This window comes from Ziziphus jujuba, chromosome 12 (genome assembly GCF_031755915.1).
Source record: "Ziziphus jujuba cultivar Dongzao chromosome 12, ASM3175591v1".
Classification (NCBI taxonomy): domain Eukaryota; kingdom Viridiplantae; phylum Streptophyta; class Magnoliopsida; order Rosales; family Rhamnaceae; genus Ziziphus; species Ziziphus jujuba.
The window spans coordinates 3,226,111-3,248,629 of NC_083390.1; the positions used below are offsets into that span (position 1 = coordinate 3,226,111).

Consider the following 22,519-nt stretch of genomic DNA (forward strand, 5'->3'; position numbering starts at 1 on the left):
TCATTATTATATACGCATCAGATATAGCTTGCTTCAGGACTACGTATGCATATTCGTTTACAAAGAACATAATCTAATGGAATTTGGAAAGAGAATTTGACAAATAGATTTAGAAGCTAGCTTTTCGCGAAAGAAGTAGTGGTAACCAAAAACAGAATACTTCAACATCATATGTGGGACACATAAAATTGACATAGACAAATTTACGTATTGATTTCCATTTCACTTTCAGTGTTTTTGGAAAGTACACATCACTTTTACTTCCAGTAATTTCCATTGACATTGACAAACTTAAAGTATTAATTTACGTTTTAAATCAATATCTGAACATATAGGTGAACAAGGAGGGGGGGGAAGGTAATATATATAAATATATATATATATAATAATTATTAAAATAATATTGGTAATTATATATCTTTTATATGTTGCAGCTGGTCATCATGTGTTAACGTATCTGCAATTTTTCCTAACTTCCCCGTTGACAAAACTGTCTGAATTGGTAATATTTCCCATCTTCACCATGGAATCTGAAAACTGCTCAAAAAAAGCGAGTGGGTCTGCTGCATACTTCATGACAAGCTCACTTGTTTGGACACCAAGCACACTGGAATACAATTCCTGGTCTGAGTTCAAAAGTCCCTCACCTTTCAAAAGTAGATGGTAGTAGGAGTTATCAAAAAGGTTTGGAGTAACATAGTCCATGGCTGATATGTTATCTTCTCCACCAAGAGGAGGGCAAATTGATTTCAGGTTGTTTAGATGTGACTCAGAGAAAATGTTCTTCTCAGAAGTTGCTTCAAAATCACCATAAATCCTTTCTCTGAAGCTCTCGCACCGTGCCATGCCAATGGTATGAGCTCCTGGTGAAATATTACATGGAGGGTTAAAGATGTTTCACACGTAGGAGTCAAAGAAACAGTAATAGATTAATATATTGGGACGGTTTTCAAGACCTTAAAAGTTTTGGGTAATGTTTGATTCATGCATGAACTATAACAATATTATGTGGATTTAGATTCCTCTCTTCAAATTGCAACAAATTTGGTCACAAAGTTGATTGATATATAATATTGGGTCTATAGCGATCCATGTAAGGCTTAATTTGAACACTCATGAAGCAGGACCAGTTTTGGCCGACCCACTTGAAATTGAAAGTTGGACGGTAACAAAAGTGGGTAACTTGCATATTTGAAATATAAATTCCTGCCTCAAATATACATGTACAGACTTAAAATCTTGGGCAAGGATATCTTAGACAATGTGGATTATGTTGGAAAACTCTGCTAAAGCAGACCAAGGGTACTGAATTGGACAGAGCACCAAAACCAACTAAGAAAATACTTGGTCTGTTCAAATTGGATTTCATGCATATTGAAGCCCACTATTGTGTGAGAAACTTCTGAGTTTCCTTATATTTTAAACATTTTAGGCAATTAATCTATGCCATAGGAAGAGAACTTGAATTGAATAATTACCAGAAAGAGCTACCACATCTGTAACTGTAAGGCCCTGATATAGAAACTTGGAAATGATAGACATAAGGCCCTCATTTGGTTTAGGAAGATTAGCCTCTGCTAGTGGTAAACTAGCAGTGACAGAATCCTTCCTTCCTAGTGGAACATCCCAATATGGCCCACCAACCTGCAAAGTACAAGCTATAATCACTATTTTCCACGAACACAAATTTGAACAATTTAATGCGCAAATTAAAAATATATATATATATATATATATATCCAATGTTCCAACCAAAATAACAGCATCTCTTGCTGCAATGGTGAGAATATCTGCACATGACACAATTCCTGGGCACTCTGATTCAAGCTGGTTCTTGATTCTATCAACAATGCGAAAACCTTTCAAAGAGTGTCTGTTGGTTGAAGCTTTCTTCTCTCCTTGCAAGGTTATTGTGTCCTCCAACAAAACTGACCCATCACATCCCTGAAACCAACAAAAATTACAAATAAATATTATGCAAACAACACCATATTTACTAAAGCAAATCAATTAAAAAAAAAAAAAAAAAAGAAATTTAATGGTAATAGAATTAAGTTCTAGACCTGGACAAAACAGTCATGGAAATGTAATCTAACTATCAAGGCTGCATTACGAGGATCAGAAAGTACTGCACATTCAATTTCTTTCCTGACAATCTCAAAAATAGTGGGACATGTAGAAGCATAGTAGTCTAATGTCAACGGAGGGTCACTTGCAATTGCATGCAAACTGGTCTTTAAGATGAACAAAGCAGAAAGAATGAACTGCAGAATGAAGGGTCCAGAGCAAAGGGAGGATCTCATTTTTCTTCTTTAGCTTTTTTGCTTTTTGTCAGTTTTCTTGAAAGTGAAAAGAAAGTGGGAGACATGGTTGGGATTATGACGAATATATACAAATGAATAGAATGTAAAAATTCTTGACAAGATTGTGTACTGGCAGGTCCATATTGAGTGTTTTGCATGAAGATGTTTGAAGTCAAGAGAGGATGCAACTAATATTTGGCCTGGTTGGTGGGTATTCCAAAACTAAAAGTTTTCATAAAGAAAAAGGAGAGTTAAAATAGGCGTATGGATTTTCATTTTAATATTGCTCATAAGATTTGGGTAAGTCACCAAACTTAAAAACAATAACAGTTACCCTTTACCACTATTCGCTTTTAAACGGTTCACTTTTCAACTTTCTGTCTTAAACTATAAGTAAATTAGACCAAGCTGAGGATTCCCCTTGAGAATATCAAATTCATGAAATAGTTCAATAATTGGCAAAAGTACATTTTATTTTTTTGGTTGAATATTGGCAAAAGTATATGATATATGTCTTCTTGTGCTTTTTGTACTGTTATTAGGCGTGGACTTCATAGGTTTGATGGTCTAACTTGAAGAGATTAGTTTAATCCATAATTTTAAATACAATCTTACGAATATTGCTGTTGCTTTTATTGTCTTAAAAAAAAAAAAGAACTAGCCCGGCGGACATGCACTAAATCCACAGCATCAGGGTCAAGTTTGGACTCTACACTTTTAATTTTTACCTTACAAACAAGAATGCATATCTAGGTCATTGCCAGCCCGGTTGCTTCTCTGTGGGGAAAATTCAGAGTAGATGAAATTATGTTGAGTCGTGGTAGTGAAGTGCAAAACTAGGATACGTTATCAGGTTTTGGAAGACGAAAATCAATCAGATATATTAATCGTCTAATTCAATTAAGTTTTATTTTAAAAAATTTAAGTTGAACCTGTCATTTGGACATGAAATTCGGACCTCAAGTTCTAATTCAATAAGTCAAAGCCTCAGACCTCTTTGGCCCATGGACCATAGCTTGGGATGCTTATGGCAGAATAAAGCGGAAAATTTTTGAGACTCAAAAGTCATGCTGCGGATCATGTTTTATTTCTTCACCATCTCAGCCCAACTCATAAGAAATCTATTCATTTCTCTCCAAGAACAGCTGGTTTTGTGGAAGGGATTATCATAAAGAGATTTTTTTTTTTTTCTCTAATTTTTCTTATTTTGGCCTAGAGAAAATTTTAACTTGGGAAACAAAAGTTGCATTGCATCTAGTTACATAAGAGTCACTATGGAAAATGAAGTCCCCAAATCATAGAACACTTGCAAGTAGGGTGGGCTCGGTGCTGATCGGTTTGATTTTATGGATTTTTTTAAATCAAACCGACCAATTTGATTTAAATTGGATACGAAACCGAACAGAACCGACCATCACATTAAATTCGAAATCGAACCAAACCGATGGTCATTGGTCGGTTTGGATTGGGTTAACGACTTGAACCGGTTTGGGCCTCATATTGGACCTTAACTCAAATTTTTTTTGTTTATACTATTTTGAGATAGAAATTGTATATATTAGACTCAAAATTGTATAAAAATTATTTTTAGACATTTTTAATTATCAATCTTCAATCATATTCATATATTTTATTTTGAATTAAGTATCTTTTTCAAGCTATTATCTAAATTTAATAATATTTAAATTAAATAATTTTAACATACATTCACCTAGCAAAAATACCAAATAAATTAACTATTAACTATAATACAACATAAAACCATACGATTACAATACAAATGAAATAATACAATATAAAACCATACAAGTATAATATAAATCTACAACTATAACCTTATTATACAAATACATCATACACCAATAAATAAATTCTATAACAAATCTACAACTATTATTAATTATGAAATAGAATACAACCCATATTTAAAATCTTAAATTTCAAAATGAATTTATAATTAAATAAACTAACAATCCATAAAAATTAAAATTATTTTAAAAAATCTTCTTTCATACATTTGAATCTCATTCTCATAATAAATAAAATAATAATTTTATTTTATAATTATATAGTATATTTATATATTAAAATAAGATAAAATATTAATTTAATTGATGATCGGTTAAGTTGGATAAAATTCATACAACCCATAACCCTAACCGACCGTTTCGATTTTTTTTTATATATTTAACCGAATCAAATTGATTAATAAATTAAAACTAATCCAAACCAAACCAAATATATTGGTTTATCAGTTTGATCGGTTCAATTCGATTTTTGTCCACCCCTACTTGCAAGCAGCCCGAGAATGTCCCATAACTTGCAAAGGGTTACCAAAATTATCATATTCCAATCTGGTAATGGATTCCCATGAGAAATAAACAAGTTGCTGCAAATGATTGTTGCTATAATGCTTACATACGGAGCTTTATCCCGAGTGAAGGATCATTATGAGAGAAAAATATATATCCATGAAAATAAAATTCCAATTCCCAATTCTTTGATTTTGATCTGAATGATATACTCAAAACTTAATCTTTCTTCATTAAAAATTAAATGATCTAGCATTCAAAGCCTGAAAAGAGCATTACCCAAATACCATCATATCCTTCAACAACAGAACACCAAAAAAAAAGGGAAAATCACCTTTGGGGTACATGAAAACAGCAAAACACAACCATACCTATGTTCAGGTATACAATTCAGAATCATAAAAATGATCCTTAATTTGTCCTGACCCTAAAAACTCATCCCCACCATCACAACCACCTATGCTCAAATCCAAACCAGGCAACAAATTGCCAACCAGCAAAGACTTAACCAGAGAAACCACATCAACACCAAACTCTGGCCAAGTAACACACAGACTTCCCTTGATGTTCTTCATCTGGCACCTTCCTAACAGAGCTGCACCCAATCCATCCACCACACTTCCCGATGGAAAATACTCCAACCCTTTCAACCCACCACCAACACCTTTCCTTTCCGACGATGTCTCAAGCTTGAACCCCAATGTCTCGTCCGGCGAGAGCTTCCCTCGGAAATTCCGGCTCTGAACAGAATCGAAAACCACAACCCTCTGGGGAATAATATCACCCCCAATAAGCAATTTTGCAGCAACGTGAGACCTCTCTGCGGAAACCGGGCACTGTACGGAAACGACGATAACGGAGTTGTCGTCGTCTCCATTGAGGGAGTATATGTTACAGGACTTGTCACGAAGAGAGGGTTCGATGGAGTTGCCGGAGAAATGGGTTTCCGGGAGGATAAGAGTTCCGATGAGTTTCTTGGATGATAAATTGTGGAAGATATAGAGGGATGGGTTAGATAAGGCAATAATGAGGAGAGAAGGTCGGAGAGGTCGATTAGGGTTAGGGTTAGAGAACAAGAGGAACGGAGAGGGAATTGGGGGTGAAGGAGGAGCGAAGTTGTTGAGTTCGTCCTGGTAAAATCTCGAAGGTGGTGGAATCTCTGTAAGGACGTCTTCCATAGCTGTTTAGCTTAAAAATCTGGTTATATCAATTATATATATATATTTATCAGACCCAAAAATTGGAACCAAACCCCAATGATTTCTTCGAATCAAATCCAAAATTTTAAAATTCATACATGATAAAGAAAGCAAAAAAATTGGCCGAGACGCCGAACCTGTATAGAACAAAAAAAACCACCCGCAGAAGCTTCAAGCTTTCGAAAATGCACACCGTCGTCTCTTCTCGTCTTCGTCTTCAAGCTCGGCGCCGGCTGTCAAAAGATCGAAGCTTGACGAGAAAGAAAATGATCCGCTACTGTGTCACTTCACTTGCCGAAGCTTGAAGATTGAGAAACGTAACGGGGTTTCAAATGGGCTGAGCAGTCCAATTAGGCCCAGCCCATATTCTTAAACTCGTCTGTACATTTTTTTCAAATTGGACTCTTTTTTTTTTTTTTTTTTTTTTTGGTTCATCAATCATGACCCAACCCAAATACATCGAGTACTTATTACCAAAAATTATTTAATATATGAAATTACATAATCAAGAATAAAATAATAAATTAAATAAAATAGAATGTAGAAGACAGATGTCCCTACTTGCACATTAAAATCTGTCATTGTTAAATTCTTCAACGAGAAGCCGTTCATGAACAAAAAATAATATTTTAAAATAAAAAACGAACAAATAAACAACAATAATCTAATGTTTTAAACGTTATTATAATCTCTCAAATGATAACGTCAAAGTTAAATAATGGAACTCAGGAGTATTACAGTGAAGGTGGGTGAGAGAGAGTGAAGAAGACTCACATGGCAATAAATTTTTTTAAAAATAAATAAGACGGTGGAGTGGAAAACTACTCTACGTTAAAGATAGTTATGTTAGATTTGTACTTCTAATAAAAAAATATATATATATTCAAGGTTTCCCCACCAGTCACTCTTGAACAAGCTCAAATTCGATTCAATATGTCCAAACAAAATTAAATTATATATATTAAATAAAAGAAGTCAGACTTCATTTAATTAACAGACTTCGCCGGACGAATCTGACTTTGTGTATTTTTTCATATGTTTCTTTATGATCCAAACATGTCCAAATCATGATCATCAATCTGAATTCAAGCCTTATTATTCGTCAAAATCTCATTGTTCTTTATTTTATTCTTATCAGAATAAAAACAATGGGAAAGACAAGTGATGTGGCTTTTCAAAGGTACGTATATTCGCAATAAATAAATGAACATAGATAACTTAATTTAGTCGTAATTGGATCAAAATGCTGTCACAATTATATCTATATAGATATTTTTTAAAATATTTGTGGTTAAGTGTTCAATTTTGTTTGTTGCTTCAATGTTAGATTTACTTGTTTTGAGGAAGGCGATAAAGCTGGTGTACAAAATGACAAGGCATAGATTGCATCATAAGCATTGGTGGGTCTTTGAGGTATCTTATTGATTGTTTATTATTTTGATCTAAAATGGACCAAATATTGTAACTTAGAGAAACATCATCGAATAACTAGTGATTTTTCTTTCCAAAACATAAGGAAAAAAAAAAAAAAAAAAAAAAGAAGGGAAGAAAAGAAGGAAAAAAAGAAAAGAAAAAGAAAATAGAATTAGCAATTTTGCTATCTTCTAAGTACATGTTAGAAATCGAAATCATCAATTGGCTTTTGATTAATATAATTAGTATTACAATTTTTTTTATTATTCTATTAACTTTTTTCATAAACCACACATTCAACTAAAAAAAAAAGGTTCTTGTATTGCAAATATATATATTGATTCTTGATTTATATTTATATATTATGGAAATATCATTTTTACTAATAGCAACATTATTTTTGTCGAGACTTTAATATATTACAAAAAAATTTTTTAGCTTTTTTCCCCATAAGAGTGATTATTATTATTATTATTATTATTATTATTATTACTACGTGAATAGATATAATTATAATACAAGTCCCTTCATAAAAGAATAGCATATAATTAGTGATCTAGCATTTTCTTAATTTTTCTTTTCTTTTTCATTTTTTTTTTTTTGGGGGGAATCTTCATAAAAAGTAAAGTAGTCATGGTTCACATGACATAAGCCAGCATTTGGACCTAACCTTATGAATGAAACTCCAGTTAATTTAAAATATATGATTGTTGAAGATTACCTAGTACTACCACGTTAAATTTGATTTGATATTCTTTTGTTCCATTGTTTTTATTATTATTATTTTTATTTTTTTCTGTCTCTAATAATATGATTGTTTAAAACGTTAAACAAAATTAAATAATTTTCAATAAATCCATCATATAAACAAGTGGACATGAAAAAAAAAAAATTATCCATGACGCGTACTTTTGTATTTTATATACAAATGAAAACGATTTTCAATTAAGAAAGAAGAATATTTCTAACCTGGAATAGTGACCCTTTTTATTTTTATTTTTTTTTCCTAAGTTTATTTTAAAATAATTTGCAGCTTTTTAAAAAAAGAAAATTGAAAATGGATCTGAACCGTTCATGAAATTCAACGGCTCACATTAAAAGGTCTGGTTGATTGAAAATTAAAGACGTACGGGATATAAAAATTGTACTTTTCATAAATAGAAGAAGCTGCCAATCACTTTTAAATCGTTTATTAATTTTTCACTAAACGTTTGAGTTCGCCAGGAACAACTTTGAACAAGTTACGGAGACACGACAAAAAGCCTTTTTTTTTTTAATTTTTTATTGGGCTGTGAGGAATGCAAATTATAACAGACGGTAATGGTATCATCCAACTGAATCAACTTCGATAGCTTCGCTTCCTACTTGGCTTCAATGGCGCATATAGTCAGCGCTAAAGCTATCCTTTTCGCTCTCTCTCTCTCTCTCTCTCTCTCTCTCTCTCTCTCCAGTCTCTATTTGGTGCTTGTTGTGTGACTTAAGTGTTATGTAAATTGCGAAAAAAACCACTGACAAACAATCCACGCCCATTTATTTCAAGCGTCGAGTCAAAGCTGGTCTCTGATTTTCGCACCAAAACTCTCTCTCTCTCTCTCTCTCTTCCACTTCAGCTCCATGGCTGGGGTGACGGAGACGATGATTCCGTACAGAATACTGGAGGAGGAAGGCTCTTCTTCTTCTTCTTCAAATCCAACGGATGCGGTGATATTCGTAGGGCTGTGCTTGGTCGCCGGAATCGCTTGCCGCCATATCCTACGAGGAACCAGAGTTCCTTATACTGTCGCTTTGCTTGTGATCGGCATTGCTCTTGGATCATTAGGTACTTTCTCGCTCTTACATTTTTTTTTTTTTTAAGCTACTGTTTTTGTTCTTTTGTTGTTACTTGAGATATGCTGCAAAAAATGGAAATGCTTTTGATTTTCTGATTGATCTAAGCTTTTTTTTTTTTTTCCTTGATTTATCTATGCCTAGGTTGATTAAATTAAAATTAGAACTTTTTTCTTCTCGGAAGATGTTATTTTTGCTTATAGAGTATAAAAGGTATTATTTTTCTGTTTTTTATTGTTATTTTATTAATTTATTATTTTTTTCTGATATAATTCAAGCTTAAATGGTTGGTACTCTGTATCTATTTATTTGTTTATTATTATTACTATTATTTATTTATTTATTTATTTTTTATGTTCGTCCTGCTCGTTGATAACGTTTATTTGGGTAACCGGGTGGCTACATCTTCCTTCCATGGAGTTTGTATGGGGTTTGATCCTCTTCGGCATGAAATCCCCCAGAAAAGAGAAATAGTACAGAAAATACGGTCAACGCCCAAAACCTCGTTTTGGGTCCCTGGAACCGTGAAATAATAATAATAATAAATGAGTATCTTGGTGATATTAATTGAATTCTTAAAAGTTATCTGTTCCTGTCAAAGAACTTACTATGAGAGAGTAAAAAAGTACGGTAGAAATTCGATTCCTTTCTAGAATTCTTAAACTCCTGCTGGTGGTGATTTAAGCGAGTAAAGAGTAAATCGGGAATGAGATCCCATTTCTCGATTCGTGAAACTCTCGGCGGCCGTAGTGATTTAAGACGGGAGGGGGGGAAAAAAAAGGGCATATAAGGAATTGGGTTCCATACACAAAAATCTTAAACTCCTGCTTAGGGTGATTTAGGGCACATCAATACATTTTTGATAGGATTCATTGGCGTTAAATCAAATAATAGTATATGATCCAAGGCAAACATAAGAACCAGCCACGTCCAGAGTGTTTCTCAACGAGTTTGATGAATCAATCACTCCCCACAATCTTTCTAGGGACACTGTTCCCTTAGCTGGCTTCTAAGCTTTTCATCTAACATTAAGACATTAGACAATAAGAAAATGTTATACAATGTTCTTGTCAGAAATGATATCCTCTTATAGAGGGCTTCTCTGCTTTTACATTCCAACAATATATAATCATTAGTAAAGCATATCATGCATCTTTAAGGAATTATTGGGACTTGAGTATGACATGCATCTTTGGCAGCATACAGTTTCCATTTTCCTATTTACTGATTCTTATGTTCATATTTGTATGTCGCCCAATTTTTGTTTTTAAGATTTGTTCCTGCAATCTATACTCATTTGTTGATTAGTTAGATGTGGTTGAACTTATTTGTCTGCAACTGAAGATAACTTAAGTTGGTTAATTATGTATTTACTTGCAGAGTATGGTACACATCATAAATTGGGCAAGCTTGGGGATGGCATACGTATTTGTAAGTTGAGCCTAAATTTTTTGTTAAAATCTTTTTACGTATTATAAGCTTGGTCTAAGTGGTTGAACATGTTGAATGCCTGGTTCAACGATACAACTCACCATGTTAGCCCCTAGAGAGGGCATGAAGTTTGTAGGAGAAATAGAGAGATTTGGCAAGTTGCTCCATAATGCATCTTCTGGATATTGTGGAAGGAGATAAATAGGACTTATGAGATTGTTGAAATGCCCATTACAGCCTTAGAACATTGCATTCTTTGTTCTCTGTCTTTTGGGCAACAGGAGTCATTTTGCCCTTAGCTTCTTTTGCCAACTTGTTGGAAAGCATGAGTTTTTAGTTTGTATGGGCTGAGGCTTTCTCTGTAAAGACTGAGCTTGTTGGTTGTTTGAAGGACTATGTTTTTGTTCTTGTTCCTTCTTTTTTATTGTTCTGTTCTTGTTCCTTCTTTTTTATTGTTCTGTTCTTGTTCCTTCTTTTTTATTGTTCTGTTTATAAATACAATTCCTGTTTTCCCACAAAATAAAAAAAATAAAAAAATGAAGAAATGATAATTTAAATTTTTCTCACTGCTCGGTTTTCAGCATATAAATGGGCTTATTCTTGTTAATGTGCAGGGGCAAATATTGATCCTGATCTTCTCTTGGCTGTTTTTCTTCCTGCCCTTCTTTTTGAAAGTTCATTTTCGATGGAAGTGCACCAAATAAAGGTTTATTTTGTTACTCTCTCTATTCCCCCACCCCCAGCGTCTCAATGTATAAATACACTAATAATTGCTTAGGTCTGAGGATTAGACTTTGTTGACATGGAAGTGAATTTTCTTAGGGAGCTAGAAGGGTACAACTAAGTAGAGAATTAGCACAATCGGGAAAAGGATTTCACATAATAAAGCTTAAAAGTCTAAAAAACTTGGCACAAAAAGGTGAACTTAACAAATATCTTAGGTTTATATATAAGCGTTGTTTTTGATGTTATTGTTTTTCTTAGTTATCAATACAATTAATTTTTCATGACAGTGGATGATAAAAAACATAAAACATTAGTAGGATGATATTAATAAAATAATTAAGTATTTGTCTCTGTTGGTGCGATTGTAGCTTATAGCTTGATTCATGTCACTGGATAATAATTTGAAATTATCAGGCATGAGTTGAAATCCAAGCATTTTCCATTTTTTCTGCAGAGGTGCATAGTACAAATGTTTCTGCTAGCTGGTCCTGGTGTAGTGTTGTCAACCTTCTGTCTCGGATCTGCTTTGAAGGTACCACAAACCTTGATGTTTACACTATAGTAGCCGTCTTATAATTATGTTCTGGTAATATATTGCAGTTCACTTTCCCTTATGACTGGAGTTGGAAAACGTCATTGTTGCTTGGAGGTCTTCTAAGTGCTACTGATCCTGTAGCTGTTGTTGCTCTATTAAAAGATCTTGGTGCAAGCAAAAAACTGAGTACTATAATTGAAGGGGAATCCTTGATGAATGATGGGTATTCATATTTTAATTGATTTAGTAAATTTACATGTATCAAATGTCCTTTACTGGCTAAACATTTTGATATTTGGAGTGTGTGAAACAAGAGGGTTGGTTATTAGATCAATCTATCCTTGTTGTTATTGTGCCTTTACTATATTCTTCTCATTTTATGTGTATGATTCTCATTGCAGGACGGCGATTGTAGTTTTTCAGCTGTTCTTTCAGATGGTCTCCGGAAAGAGCTTTGATTGGGGTGCCATAATTAAGTTTCTAACCCAAGTCTCTCTTGGAGCGTACGTATTGCATATTCTTCCTGTGTAGTGATGACAGATCTGACTTGAATGATGAGTCTTTTACTCTTTCAGTGTAGGCATTGGTCTGGCTTATGGGATAGCATCTGTTCTGTGGCTTGGTTTTATTTTTAATGACACTGTGATAGAGATTACACTTACTTTAGCTGTGAGCTACATCGCCTATTTCACTGTATGTTCCTTTCTCAAACTTGAAAGTTCAAACACGTCTTCGTTTTTTTAGTTTCCTATATATATATATATATATATATTGTGCCTGATTATTGTAGCTGGTTTGTCAATTACCCTATTCAACATTACTGAGAGCTGTAATAAAATTAAATGCTTCAGATGTTTTCTTTTTTAATGAGAATTTTGGATGACGAAGAAGGACAATTATTTTTACGATAATACGATAATGCAGACAAATTGGCCCCTTTTCCTAACGGCTTAAGCTTTTGGGAGAAATGGTAGTTCAACAATTATTATGTCCTATTATTTTGTTGCAGTTCAAGTGCATATGGTCAAATATATTAAGTTTGTTATACAATCATATCACTGCAACCTGGGAAGTATAGATATATGTCATGCATATGTGTTTAATAAATCATTCTTCAAAATGCAAGGGATGTTGAACTTGAGTCCAAACTTGTGGACTTAAGATCAAGTTTATGACACTGATCAATTAAATATGTAAATTTATTGTCTGATAGGCACAAGAAGTTGCTGATGTATCTGGCGTTTTGACAGTCATGACACTAGGGATGTAAGTTGACAATGTCGAATTTCCTGAAAAGTTCCAATTTCACTTTAATGATACATATCTCTTAATCATAGAATTGTGGACAGGTTCTATGCTGCGGTTGCCAGGACAGCTTTTAAGGGTGACAGTCAACAAAGTTTGCATCATTTTTGGTATGCCTTCTTGTTATCTTATTGAAGTGAAGAATAAGTCTTTTATCCCACCTCTTCATTTTCTTCCTCCACTTTTTACTTTTGTCCAATCGTGTGGGATATTGTATTGTACTTGCCACTAATATTTTTTTTCAATAAGTTTTGAGCTGGCTAGTCTTTGGTTCGAACCTAGATTCAGTAGTTTTGTCTTGCTAGAATATTTATAGTCTGTTATTGTCAGCTTGTAGGAGGAGTAGGACTTTGATCTGGCACTGACTTGTATGGCTGTACTAATGCCTGCAATTTTGCATGTCTCAAAAATGCTAATTTGTTAGGGTTGGTACTTAATTTACTTTCTATCTTTAAAAGAATTTTCTTATTTGGGTTTGTTACATGTCTTATGAAGTTGAACCACCTAGTTGGCTCATTTTCTCAAGCCTCATAAAATATTATGACTTTACAAATTGTTGAGATTGCATGGACATAAAAACGACTATCTTTAATTTCCCTGGAACAGACCAATTTGACATGTCTCATCAGACCAATATGATATGTCTCAAACAATCAGGCTACATTAACTGTCTTTTGGAAATTTAGCTCATCTTTTATCAAGAACTCTAGTCGAATCATTCGTTGCTTTCCTCTAGTCATTTTGGTTGGTACAACTTAAGTTTTTCATACACTGATTCTTTGTTATGTTTGGATGGAAAGTCTTTTATTTTTCTTTTTCCTGTTTTTTAATAAATAAATCTTCTTACCTCCCCCCTCTCCCTGCTCCTTGGTTTTTTCATGGAGTAGAAATTTGTAACCATATTGAGCATAATAAATGTCTTCTTGACTATATTATATTGTATACAATATAATCCCTTTCTCACCAATTTTGGATCTTTTGACAGGGAAATGGTTGCTTATATCGCTAACACACTGATTTTCATCTTGAGGTGAGAACATTGTTGAGAATGCCTGAGTTCTTTTATGCTTGATGGTGATATCAGACATGAATTACTCATCTCTCTGTGTATGTTCCAACATGATTGTGAATGTGTTTACTTAATATATCTGTTCATGCACATACGTTGTGTGTAGATATGGTAACGTTGTTGTCTTGATTGCATTCAAGCTCCTCTATGCTTAATTTCACATTAGGACTAGTTAAATTGTTCTGAACCATACAATGGAAAACCTTGTATTGACATGAGAAAGTACGAATGTCATGCTTAATTAAAACATGCAGTTAACCTGCTAATGTTTTCTCTTATTTCTTTTGCAGTGGAGTTGTTATAGCCGAAGGTGTTCTCGTCCATGACATCTTCGAAAATGGTAGTTCTCAATTCTTATATTTTCTTGACTTGTTTATAGATTTTGAAGTTTTCTATTAACAACTTTAGTTTCAGTATGGTAAATATCGCACACAATGAGAACTGTCCGAGCATGCTAAATATGCTGACGGATTCATTAGGTCTCAAAAGGGCATCAAATTTAAGGCATGCTAAGAGCTCATGACATGGAAAAAGCTTGCTGAATGTTAATAGAGGCCAATCTGGATTTTGTTTAAACTTCTAACCAAGGTTTCTGCATAGAGATTCAACTGCCAAGAATATAAACCACATGCATTTGACTGTGAGAGACTTCCACCTCTGTATCAGGCAGTTGTTAACGTCTGGAAAAATAATATAGAGGGGGTTGAGGATGGGTCGAGAGTGATACAATGACTCGTGTGGGGAAAGGGAAACATAATTTGGATAGTACTGGGAAAAAAAAAAAAAAAAAAAAATTCAAAAGATAACTTGGTTAATTTATTTGTCAGCTACAGCATACGGGTGAATGATTGTTTCTTTAGGCAGTGAGTTTTATAATTCAGCACCTTGTTTGATGTTTGACCCACATCCATTTATTTAATGTCATTGATTAAGAAAATTATATAGTTAATAAAAATATTTTGATTGAATGTTTTGATCCTTGTATCATGAAGTTAATGTAAATCTTCAACAGATGTTATCTGCTAGTCTAATTTTCAGTTGACCATCTGTTTATCCTTAAATACTTATTCTTTTTCTGTTTGTTACCAAGAATGTGAACCTTTTTAATGCTAGTGCTTCCTTGATCTTTGTTGAGCAGACAATTCAGTAGTTTCTATATCTGATGAATACTTTTAAGAATTTAAATAACGCTTATTGATTTTTCTTCAGGGAATTCATGGGCATACCTCATTCTTCTGTATGTTTATGTACAAGTTTCCCGGCTAATTGTTGTTGTAGTATTATTCCCCTTGCTTCGGTATTTTGGCTATGGCTTGGATTGGAAAGAGGCTACAGTTCTCACATGGTCAGGTTTGCGAGGGGCCGTTGCATTGTCGCTTTCACTCTCGGTTAAGGCAAGCTTTCATGAATTTAGAATTATGTTTTCTGACTTTAATTTCTGGTTCATTTTACATGCATAGGCAATCTTGTTTCTCTTTCCAGCTTTGTCACTTGTTTTACTATCAATTTTACTCCTTTATTTGGAAAAAGAAAAGATGAGGATGGCAGTAAATGTTGTTTGATTGGTGGAAGTTTTGATACAGGACAGATTAGGGAACCTGCCCATTTATGCTGTTATTGTGGGCTTTAGGATTTGGAAACAGTGGCTTTATTGTTATCCTATCCATGCATATTTTTTTTGTTTTTTTTCCCTCTCTTTTAAGATTCAATAGTAGCACAAGTTTCTTAAACTGAATTGCTCTATTGGTTTTCAGCGTTCTAGTGGTGGATCGTCACTTCTTGGTTCTGAAACAGGAACTCTTGTAAGTTTTTGGATACATGCATTTTGAGTTAGAGGTTTTTGTATTTAAGTTAGGTCATGAAGTTTTGGCGTCTGGATGGGATTTTGTAGTATGATTTATTGATATTGTTGACATAAATATATCAAATGTGCAGTTTGTTTTCTTCACCGGTGGAATTGTCTTCTTGACACTTATTTTGAATGGCTCAACCACACAATTCGTTTTACATCTTCTAGATATGGATAAGCTATCAGCAGCAAAGGTGATATGCTCTTCAAGGACATTTCAGCTATCTTTCATCACAAAAATAATAATAATAGTAAAACAGAAATGCTCTAGTTAAACTCAGCTGAGTGATATTCTAGATGCCATGTAATAGAAAAGTAAGTGGGTAAAAGTCATTATAGGATTATCATTGTTTAGTGGATTTCAGGGAGATCAAAAGTGAGAAAAAATTATTTCAAGATTCTTTAACGGTTGAGTAAAAAATAATAATAATAATAATAATAATAATAATAAATCCTCTCTTGTATGACCAATAGTTTGCACTCTAATTTAGTTAAACTTTGGTTACACTATTTTCTTTTTTTGGTAGGATAAACTGTTAAAACTAACTTGATTACCTTAAGAATCATTACATGCATATAGGTCTTCCATAAAAATCACTTTTGTTATTGAATATAGACATTTTATTTTTCAAAAAAAGAAGACTATTGGTTTTTCATGTATCTCTTTTGGATGACAGAGGCGCATACTTGACTACACAAAGTATGAAATGTTGAACAAAGCATTAGAGGCTTTTGGTGATCTTGGAGATGATGAAGAACTGGGACCTGCTGACTGGGCCACAGTGAAAAGATATATTGCAAGCTTAAAAAATGTGGAAGGGGAACGTGCACACCCTCATGATTCAACTGATGGTGATAATAGTCTGGACCATATGAATCTGAAGGATATACGCATACGCCTCTTGAATGGTGATTATCTCTTGTCCATATTTGGTTCAAATCTTACTCACTGGATCTTAGGGATGCATGGATCCATTTTTTCCTGCAAAATTAGTTGCCTGTATTTTATTGACTTATATTGATATGATAGATTTATATTAAATTTGGACGATTTTCAGATGCTGTATATCATAGTTAATTGAGGCTCTGGTTTATATGTTAATCACTTTCCTTTCCTTGAATAGGAACTTTAATTTTGAATACCTAAAGACTACTAGTGTTTTACTTGGAAATTTATTTATGATTATTTTGAAAAATAAACACTTAAGTCATTCATGATCTCTAAGGTTCCAGTATGTTATTTTTGTTCTCTAGAATTATGTTTTCTGGTTAGTGACTTTATAGTTTATTATGTCATATACTTCCCAAACGGAAACGATCAGTTTATAGACTTTTGATTGCGAGGGCAGACATTCATTTACTCCAGTTTTGATACTCAAAACGTCCACAAATTTTGCTTGCTTGTGGAAATCAATAATATTTGCACGATTGTGAGATCATCTGCTAATTTATGAAATCATTTCTTGTCAGGTGTCCAAGCAGCTTACTGGGAGATGCTTGATGAGGGAAGGATTACGCAATCTACTGCGAATCTTGTAATGCAATCAGTGGATGAAGCACTTGACTTGGTTTCGGATAAGCCTTTATGTGACTGGAAAGGCTTAAAAGATCATGTTCATTTCCCAAATTATTACAGGTTTCTTCAACCAAGCATCTGCCCTCAAAAGTGGGTTACATATTTCACAGTGGAAAGGTTGGAATCTGCATGTTGTATATGTGCTGCCTTTCTCCGTGCCCATAGAATTGCAAGACAGCAGCTTCATGACTTTATAGGTAGCCAACTTAGTAATTTGTTTATTAATTTCATTTTTAAGTAACTATATCTATTTCAGCTGAACCATTTTTTCTTTCTTTCCAAATCTTCTATATCTCTTCTTCTTATTCTTCTTCTTTTTTTTTTTTTTTTTTTGGGGGGGGGGGGCGAAGTATGAATCTGTTAATCTTGATATGTTCCTTAAATTTCATCCATTAAAAGATCTCTAGAGCTTGGTATATTTTCTAGTTTTGAATTAGAAGATCTTAGACCTTTCTTGTTGGATCATAGACTACCATAACTGGATGTTGGGTGGGTTTATATATGTTCATTTTTGTTTTTTCATACTTTTTTCATTTAGGTGACAGTGATGTTGCTTCTATTGTCATCAATGAAAGTGAAGCTGAAGGAGAAGAAGCAAGAACATTTTTGGAAGATGTTCGCGTGTCATTTCCCCAGGTTTGTTATTGGATACCAATGTATGTCATTTGTTGATCAGTTGTACTCGTTTTCTTTTTCTTTTTAAGTAAGTTTTGGAATGTTTTCAGGTTTTGCGTGTTGTGAAAACAAGACAAGTAACATACTCCGTACTAAATCATTTAATTGATTATGTCAAAAACCTTGAGAAGGTTGGCCTATTGGAAGAAAAAGAGATGCTTCATCTTCACGATGCTGTTCAGGTAAGTCAGTAACATTTGTAATTTTTTTCATAAATCATCAATGATTGACATTTGTAATGTATTTTATTACATCTATAATTTTTTCTGCAGACTGACCTAAAAAAACTTCTAAGAAATCCTCCTTCAGTGAAGATTCCAAAAATCAGTAATATGATTAATGTCCATCCTTTGATGGGAGCACTTCCTTCTTCTGTTCGTGAACCACTTGAAGGTTCTATCAAAGAAACAATGAAATTGCGTGGTGTGACACTTTATAGGGAGGGATCCAAGCCTAGTGGTATTTGGCTTATTTCCAATGGGACAGTCAAGGTAGTTAGAGATATATTTGGCAATGACTATCTGATTTTGATTATGGACAATGTTACTAACACCAGAGATTTTTTGGCAGTGGATGAGTAAGAGCATAAAAAACAAGCATTCGTTGCATCCAACTTTCACTCATGGGAGTACTTTGGGCCTATATGAAGTGCTAACTGGAAAGCCATATCACTGTGACATGATAACAGATTCTGTGGTTCTCTGTTTCTATATTGAAACTGACAAGATAATTTCAGCGCTGAGATCTGACCCTTCAGTGGAAGACTTCTTGTGGCAGGTATGATGGTACTAAAAATTTCTAAACTTGTCATTGCTGCATAAAAAGCTCTAAGCATTTCTATCAATTTCTAAAAATTTGGAAGTGTGAGGTTAATGGAAAGTGAAGATTTCTGGTGCAGAATGTGGAACATATAACCGTTTATTTTGTTGTTAATATGCGGCTTATCAAGGAAATGATGATTTCTCAAAATATTAACTAAATTTGCAATATGCAGAACACATGAAGTCGTGATGCAGTTCTAATGACATAACTGTACTGGATTATCTTGGCATGATTGTTGTTCTTGATTTAGTTCAACGTATCTTGATTACACAGGAAAGTGCTATTGTTCTTGCCAAACTGTTGCTTCCTCAAGTATTTGAGAAAATGGGAATGCAAGATTTAAGAGCTCTTGTTGCTGAAAGGTCGATCATGACCACATACATAAGGGGAGAATCGATAGAAGTTCCTTACCATTCTATTGGCATTTTATTAGAAGGATTCATCAAAACCCAAAGTATCCTAGAAGAACTAATTACATCGCCTGCCCCTCTCCTGCCATCACACAAGAATCAAAGCTCTCAAAATCTGGAAAGAACAGGTAATTGCTGCTCATATCTCATGATATGTTATCCAGAAAGCCATCATATTTTCTTCTGGTCACATAATTTATTCATGACAAAGATTCTAGCATCTGTATAGCTTTGTCAGTTCAATATGGCATTGCTGTTTTTCCTACTAGCGACTGCTATAGGCAGTTCTATAAGCTGTATCTTGCTGATGATACTAAGTAAAAGTTTGGATTGATTTCAGTTGTTTGATAATTTTACATGTACATTCAAAGTGTAAAAAACTATTATCTACTGTGACAGTTTTCCTCAACCAATTTCCTGTAAGCATTGATCTTCTTGGCTAAGCGAAGTTATATATACATGTATATATATATATATATATATGTAGGCATATAACTTAGAAAAATTAGAAGTAATGACAACCTCAATTTCTTCTTATTGTTTTCTTTGTGCTTCAGAGTAATTGGTTATGTTTTCTGCTTTTGTAATAGCAGCTTCCAGGGGAGCCAGTTTTTCGCACCAAAGTTCACATTATCTAGTTGAAACAAGAGCAAGAGTCATCATTTTTGACATTGCAGCATTAGAATCTGATAGTAAACTCCAAAGAAGGTCTTCCTCATTTTTACGCCATTCCGCAGATCTCCCACATAGATCTTTTAACAAAGAACATGGCGGTCTTATGAGTTGGCCTGAGAACTCTTACAAAGCAAGGCAACATACGGAGAAGTCTGAAACAGTTGACCAGCAAAAAGCTAACAGCTTGTCCGCAAGGGCAATGCAGTTGAGCATTTATGGCAGCATGGTGTGTTCAGTTTATCTACGTTAATTTTGGCTACTAAGTAACTCGAATGAAATAATTATGCGATCATACAATTTAAATTTTTTAGCAGCTTATAGCCCCTCACTGTTTTCTTTGGCTAGTTATTATTGATTACAAGTCGCCTGTCTACTCGGCACCTCATTTCCAATATCCTTCTATTTTTGGGTTCAGTTTTTTCTTTCATCCCTAACTTTTTTCGGTGGGATTCATTCTTTACTTCCCATTGTAGCTTGGATTGTCTGCGTGTCTGCCTCTTTTTTTTTTTTTTTTTTTTTTTTGGGGGTTTTTAGCTCTTTTGGGGAACTTACTTCCTTTGTTATTTCATTTTACAAGGTGGAAATCCGGAGACGTACTCGAAGTTTTCCAAATCATAGTTCCATTCAATCATCTCACAGTCTATCATATCCGAACATTTCATCAAATCTTGGCCGAACTCTTGTCTCTGTTAGATCAGAAGGATCTTCTACTCTCAGAAAGAACCTAGCGGCAAGAAAATTCTCAGCAACAAATACTTCGGCACCACTGCAAGACACAGAACTGAAAGAGGGTCATGCAGCTGATGCTTCCAGTGATGAATCTGGTGCTGAGGATGAACTCATAGTGAGAATTGATTCACCAAGTAAGCTTTCTTTTCAGCAGGCTTCTTGAAAGTATGAGGGTTCACCAGCCCTTCTTTTAGTCTGTCAATCCATGAAAACCAAATTGATAATTTACTTCTTTGTAGCATATTTTGTTTGTATGATTTACTTTCCTGTAACATATATTGTCTGTATGATTTAGTGTTTGTAAAAACATTCGCAAGAGCAGGAAAATATTAGTGTGTAATATATGACTGGTTATCAAGAATTTAATAGTTCGACTCCTTCCTAAAATAGAAAACTACTGACTAGTGTTTTTGGCAATATGAACATCTTTTCCGCAGATAATTAAGATTTTCGGGCGAAAGATAATCTTGGAAATATTATGATAGACGAATTTGGAATTATTAATTATCTTTATTTATTAACGGGGATAAACAACTGAAGCAACCAATTTAACTTTGATGGTAACAAAATATATATATATATATATATACCAATTTCACTTTGATGGTACCAAAACATATATATATATATATATATATATGAAGTAGTAAATCCGTGATCTAATTAAATTATAGATGTTTACGTGTTAATGGTTTAATTATTGGATATAATAAAAACTAATATTTGATTTTAAATATAAAACTTTGCTGGGATATAGCAATTTTAACATTTGATACATAAAAATTCATAATTTAATAAAATAGGGTATACAGAGTTGGAAGATCTGAAAAGTCATTTCAGTGTTTTATAAAAATGGAGGAATAAACTGAACTAAACAGAATGATGTCCATTAAATATAGTCTTAAAAAAATCAGACTGCTCATATTTTCGTTCCAATTTAGTGATTTAAACCAATTAATTTGTGATCAAAAAATCATAATGTATATAATTATTATTAGTGATTTAAACTAATAATAACGTATATGATTCATTTTTAAAAGGTTCATCATAATCTAAATCATAACCTAATGCTGTCCTCTTTCAAATACCACTAGTTTTTTTTTTTTTTTTTCCTTGCCAAAAAAAAAAAAAATCATTTTATGCAAATCTTGAGCTCGGGCTCCCAGAACAAGTTCTCCTAACTGCAAAATATCCTATCCTAACGTAAGTGGAACGTCACAACATCACATCCGTATCCCAAATTGATATAAATGATCTTTTATTTTTATCACATGACTGAATGTGTCATAAAATGCTGAAAACGCACTGACATAATACAAATCCACATCAAAGACTCGAAGTGGCCTGGCCTGTTGGTCGAGAAGCCACTACTTGCGCCATAGATGCGTAAAAAAATATATTGGGTTAATTACTGAGTACTTTCGAGGGTCCTCAATTATAATAAGATATTTTTTATATTTTTATAATTATATTATATATTTTTTAAATTTTTTTTAATTACAATAGAATATTTTTATATTTTTATAATTATATTATATATTTTTGAGATTTTTCTCTTGATTACAATTGGATACTTTTATGTTTCTATAATTACATCTGTCTTCTTTCTGATAAAATTTTATCCATAAAAATATACTTTCTTTCTTATATAGTAGTTGAAATT

General features: G+C 33.4%; 3 protein-coding genes across 4 annotated transcripts; 1 reads left to right on the forward strand and 2 right to left on the reverse strand.

The window, feature by feature from the left end:
- Positions 1-188: 188 nt before the first annotated feature.
- LOC107428052 (peroxidase 11) lies at positions 189-2,366 on the reverse strand. The gene is made up of 4 exons (XM_048462960.2): positions 2,064-2,366; positions 1,753-1,944; positions 1,479-1,644; positions 189-863 (listed from the first exon to the last, which is right to left on the reverse strand). The coding sequence occupies exons 1-4, from the start codon at positions 2,301-2,303 to the stop codon at positions 442-444; spliced, it is 1,020 nt and encodes a 339-aa protein (XP_048318917.1). The 5' UTR covers positions 2,304-2,366; the 3' UTR covers positions 189-441.
- Positions 2,367-4,824: 2,458 nt separating this feature from the next.
- On the reverse strand, positions 4,825-6,111 carry LOC107428056 (uncharacterized). The gene is made up of 2 exons (XM_016038511.4): positions 5,952-6,111; positions 4,825-5,812 (listed from the first exon to the last, which is right to left on the reverse strand). The coding sequence occupies exon 2, from the start codon at positions 5,791-5,793 to the stop codon at positions 4,993-4,995; it is 801 nt and encodes a 266-aa protein (XP_015893997.2). The 5' UTR covers positions 5,794-5,812; positions 5,952-6,111; the 3' UTR covers positions 4,825-4,992.
- A 2,337-nt stretch (positions 6,112-8,448) lies between these two features.
- On the forward strand, positions 8,449-21,217 carry LOC107428062 (sodium/hydrogen exchanger 8). 2 transcript variants are annotated; one of them, XM_048462467.2, is made up of 23 exons: positions 8,449-9,046; positions 10,435-10,485; positions 11,100-11,191; positions 11,666-11,743; positions 11,812-11,969; positions 12,148-12,249; positions 12,322-12,439; positions 12,960-13,012; positions 13,096-13,161; positions 14,037-14,081; positions 14,411-14,460; positions 15,330-15,514; positions 15,875-15,922; positions 16,056-16,163; positions 16,647-16,878; positions 17,440-17,742; positions 18,084-18,181; positions 18,271-18,402; positions 18,493-18,711; positions 18,791-18,997; positions 19,316-19,580; positions 20,043-20,353; positions 20,705-21,217. In XM_048462467.2, the coding sequence occupies exons 1-23, from the start codon at positions 8,842-8,844 to the stop codon at positions 21,017-21,019; spliced, it is 3,441 nt and encodes a 1,146-aa protein (XP_048318424.2). In that variant the 5' UTR covers positions 8,449-8,841; the 3' UTR covers positions 21,020-21,217. The 2 variants fall into 2 exon arrangements, with proteins under 2 accessions (XP_048318424.2, XP_048318425.2); XM_048462468.2 differs by having other exon boundaries at positions 8,451-9,046; positions 20,046-20,353.
- Positions 21,218-22,519: the final 1,302 nt, after the last annotated feature.

Coding starts and splice junctions, on each gene's coding strand:
- LOC107428052 (XM_048462960.2), bottom strand. CDS start 2,303: ATGAGATCCTCCCTTTGCTCTGGACCCTTCATTCTGCAGTTCATTCTT. Junction 1,945..2,063: donor TCCATGACTGTTTTGTCCAG/GTCTAGAACTTA, acceptor TGTTGGTTTCAG/GGATGTGATGGGTCAGTTTT. Junction 1,645..1,752: donor CAAGAGATGCTGTTATTTTG/GTTGGAACATTG, acceptor TGTACTTTGCAG/GTTGGTGGGCCATATTGGGA.
- LOC107428056 (XM_016038511.4), bottom strand. CDS start 5,793: ATGGAAGACGTCCTTACAGAGATTCCACCACCTTCGAGATTTTACCAG.
- LOC107428062 (XM_048462467.2), top strand. CDS start 8,842: ATGGCTGGGGTGACGGAGACGATGATTCCGTACAGAATACTGGAGGAG. Junction 10,486..11,099: donor TGGGGATGGCATACGTATTT/GTAAGTTGAGCC, acceptor GTTAATGTGCAG/GGGCAAATATTGATCCTGAT. Junction 13,162..14,036: donor CAAAGTTTGCATCATTTTTG/GTATGCCTTCTT, acceptor ATCTTTTGACAG/GGAAATGGTTGCTTATATCG.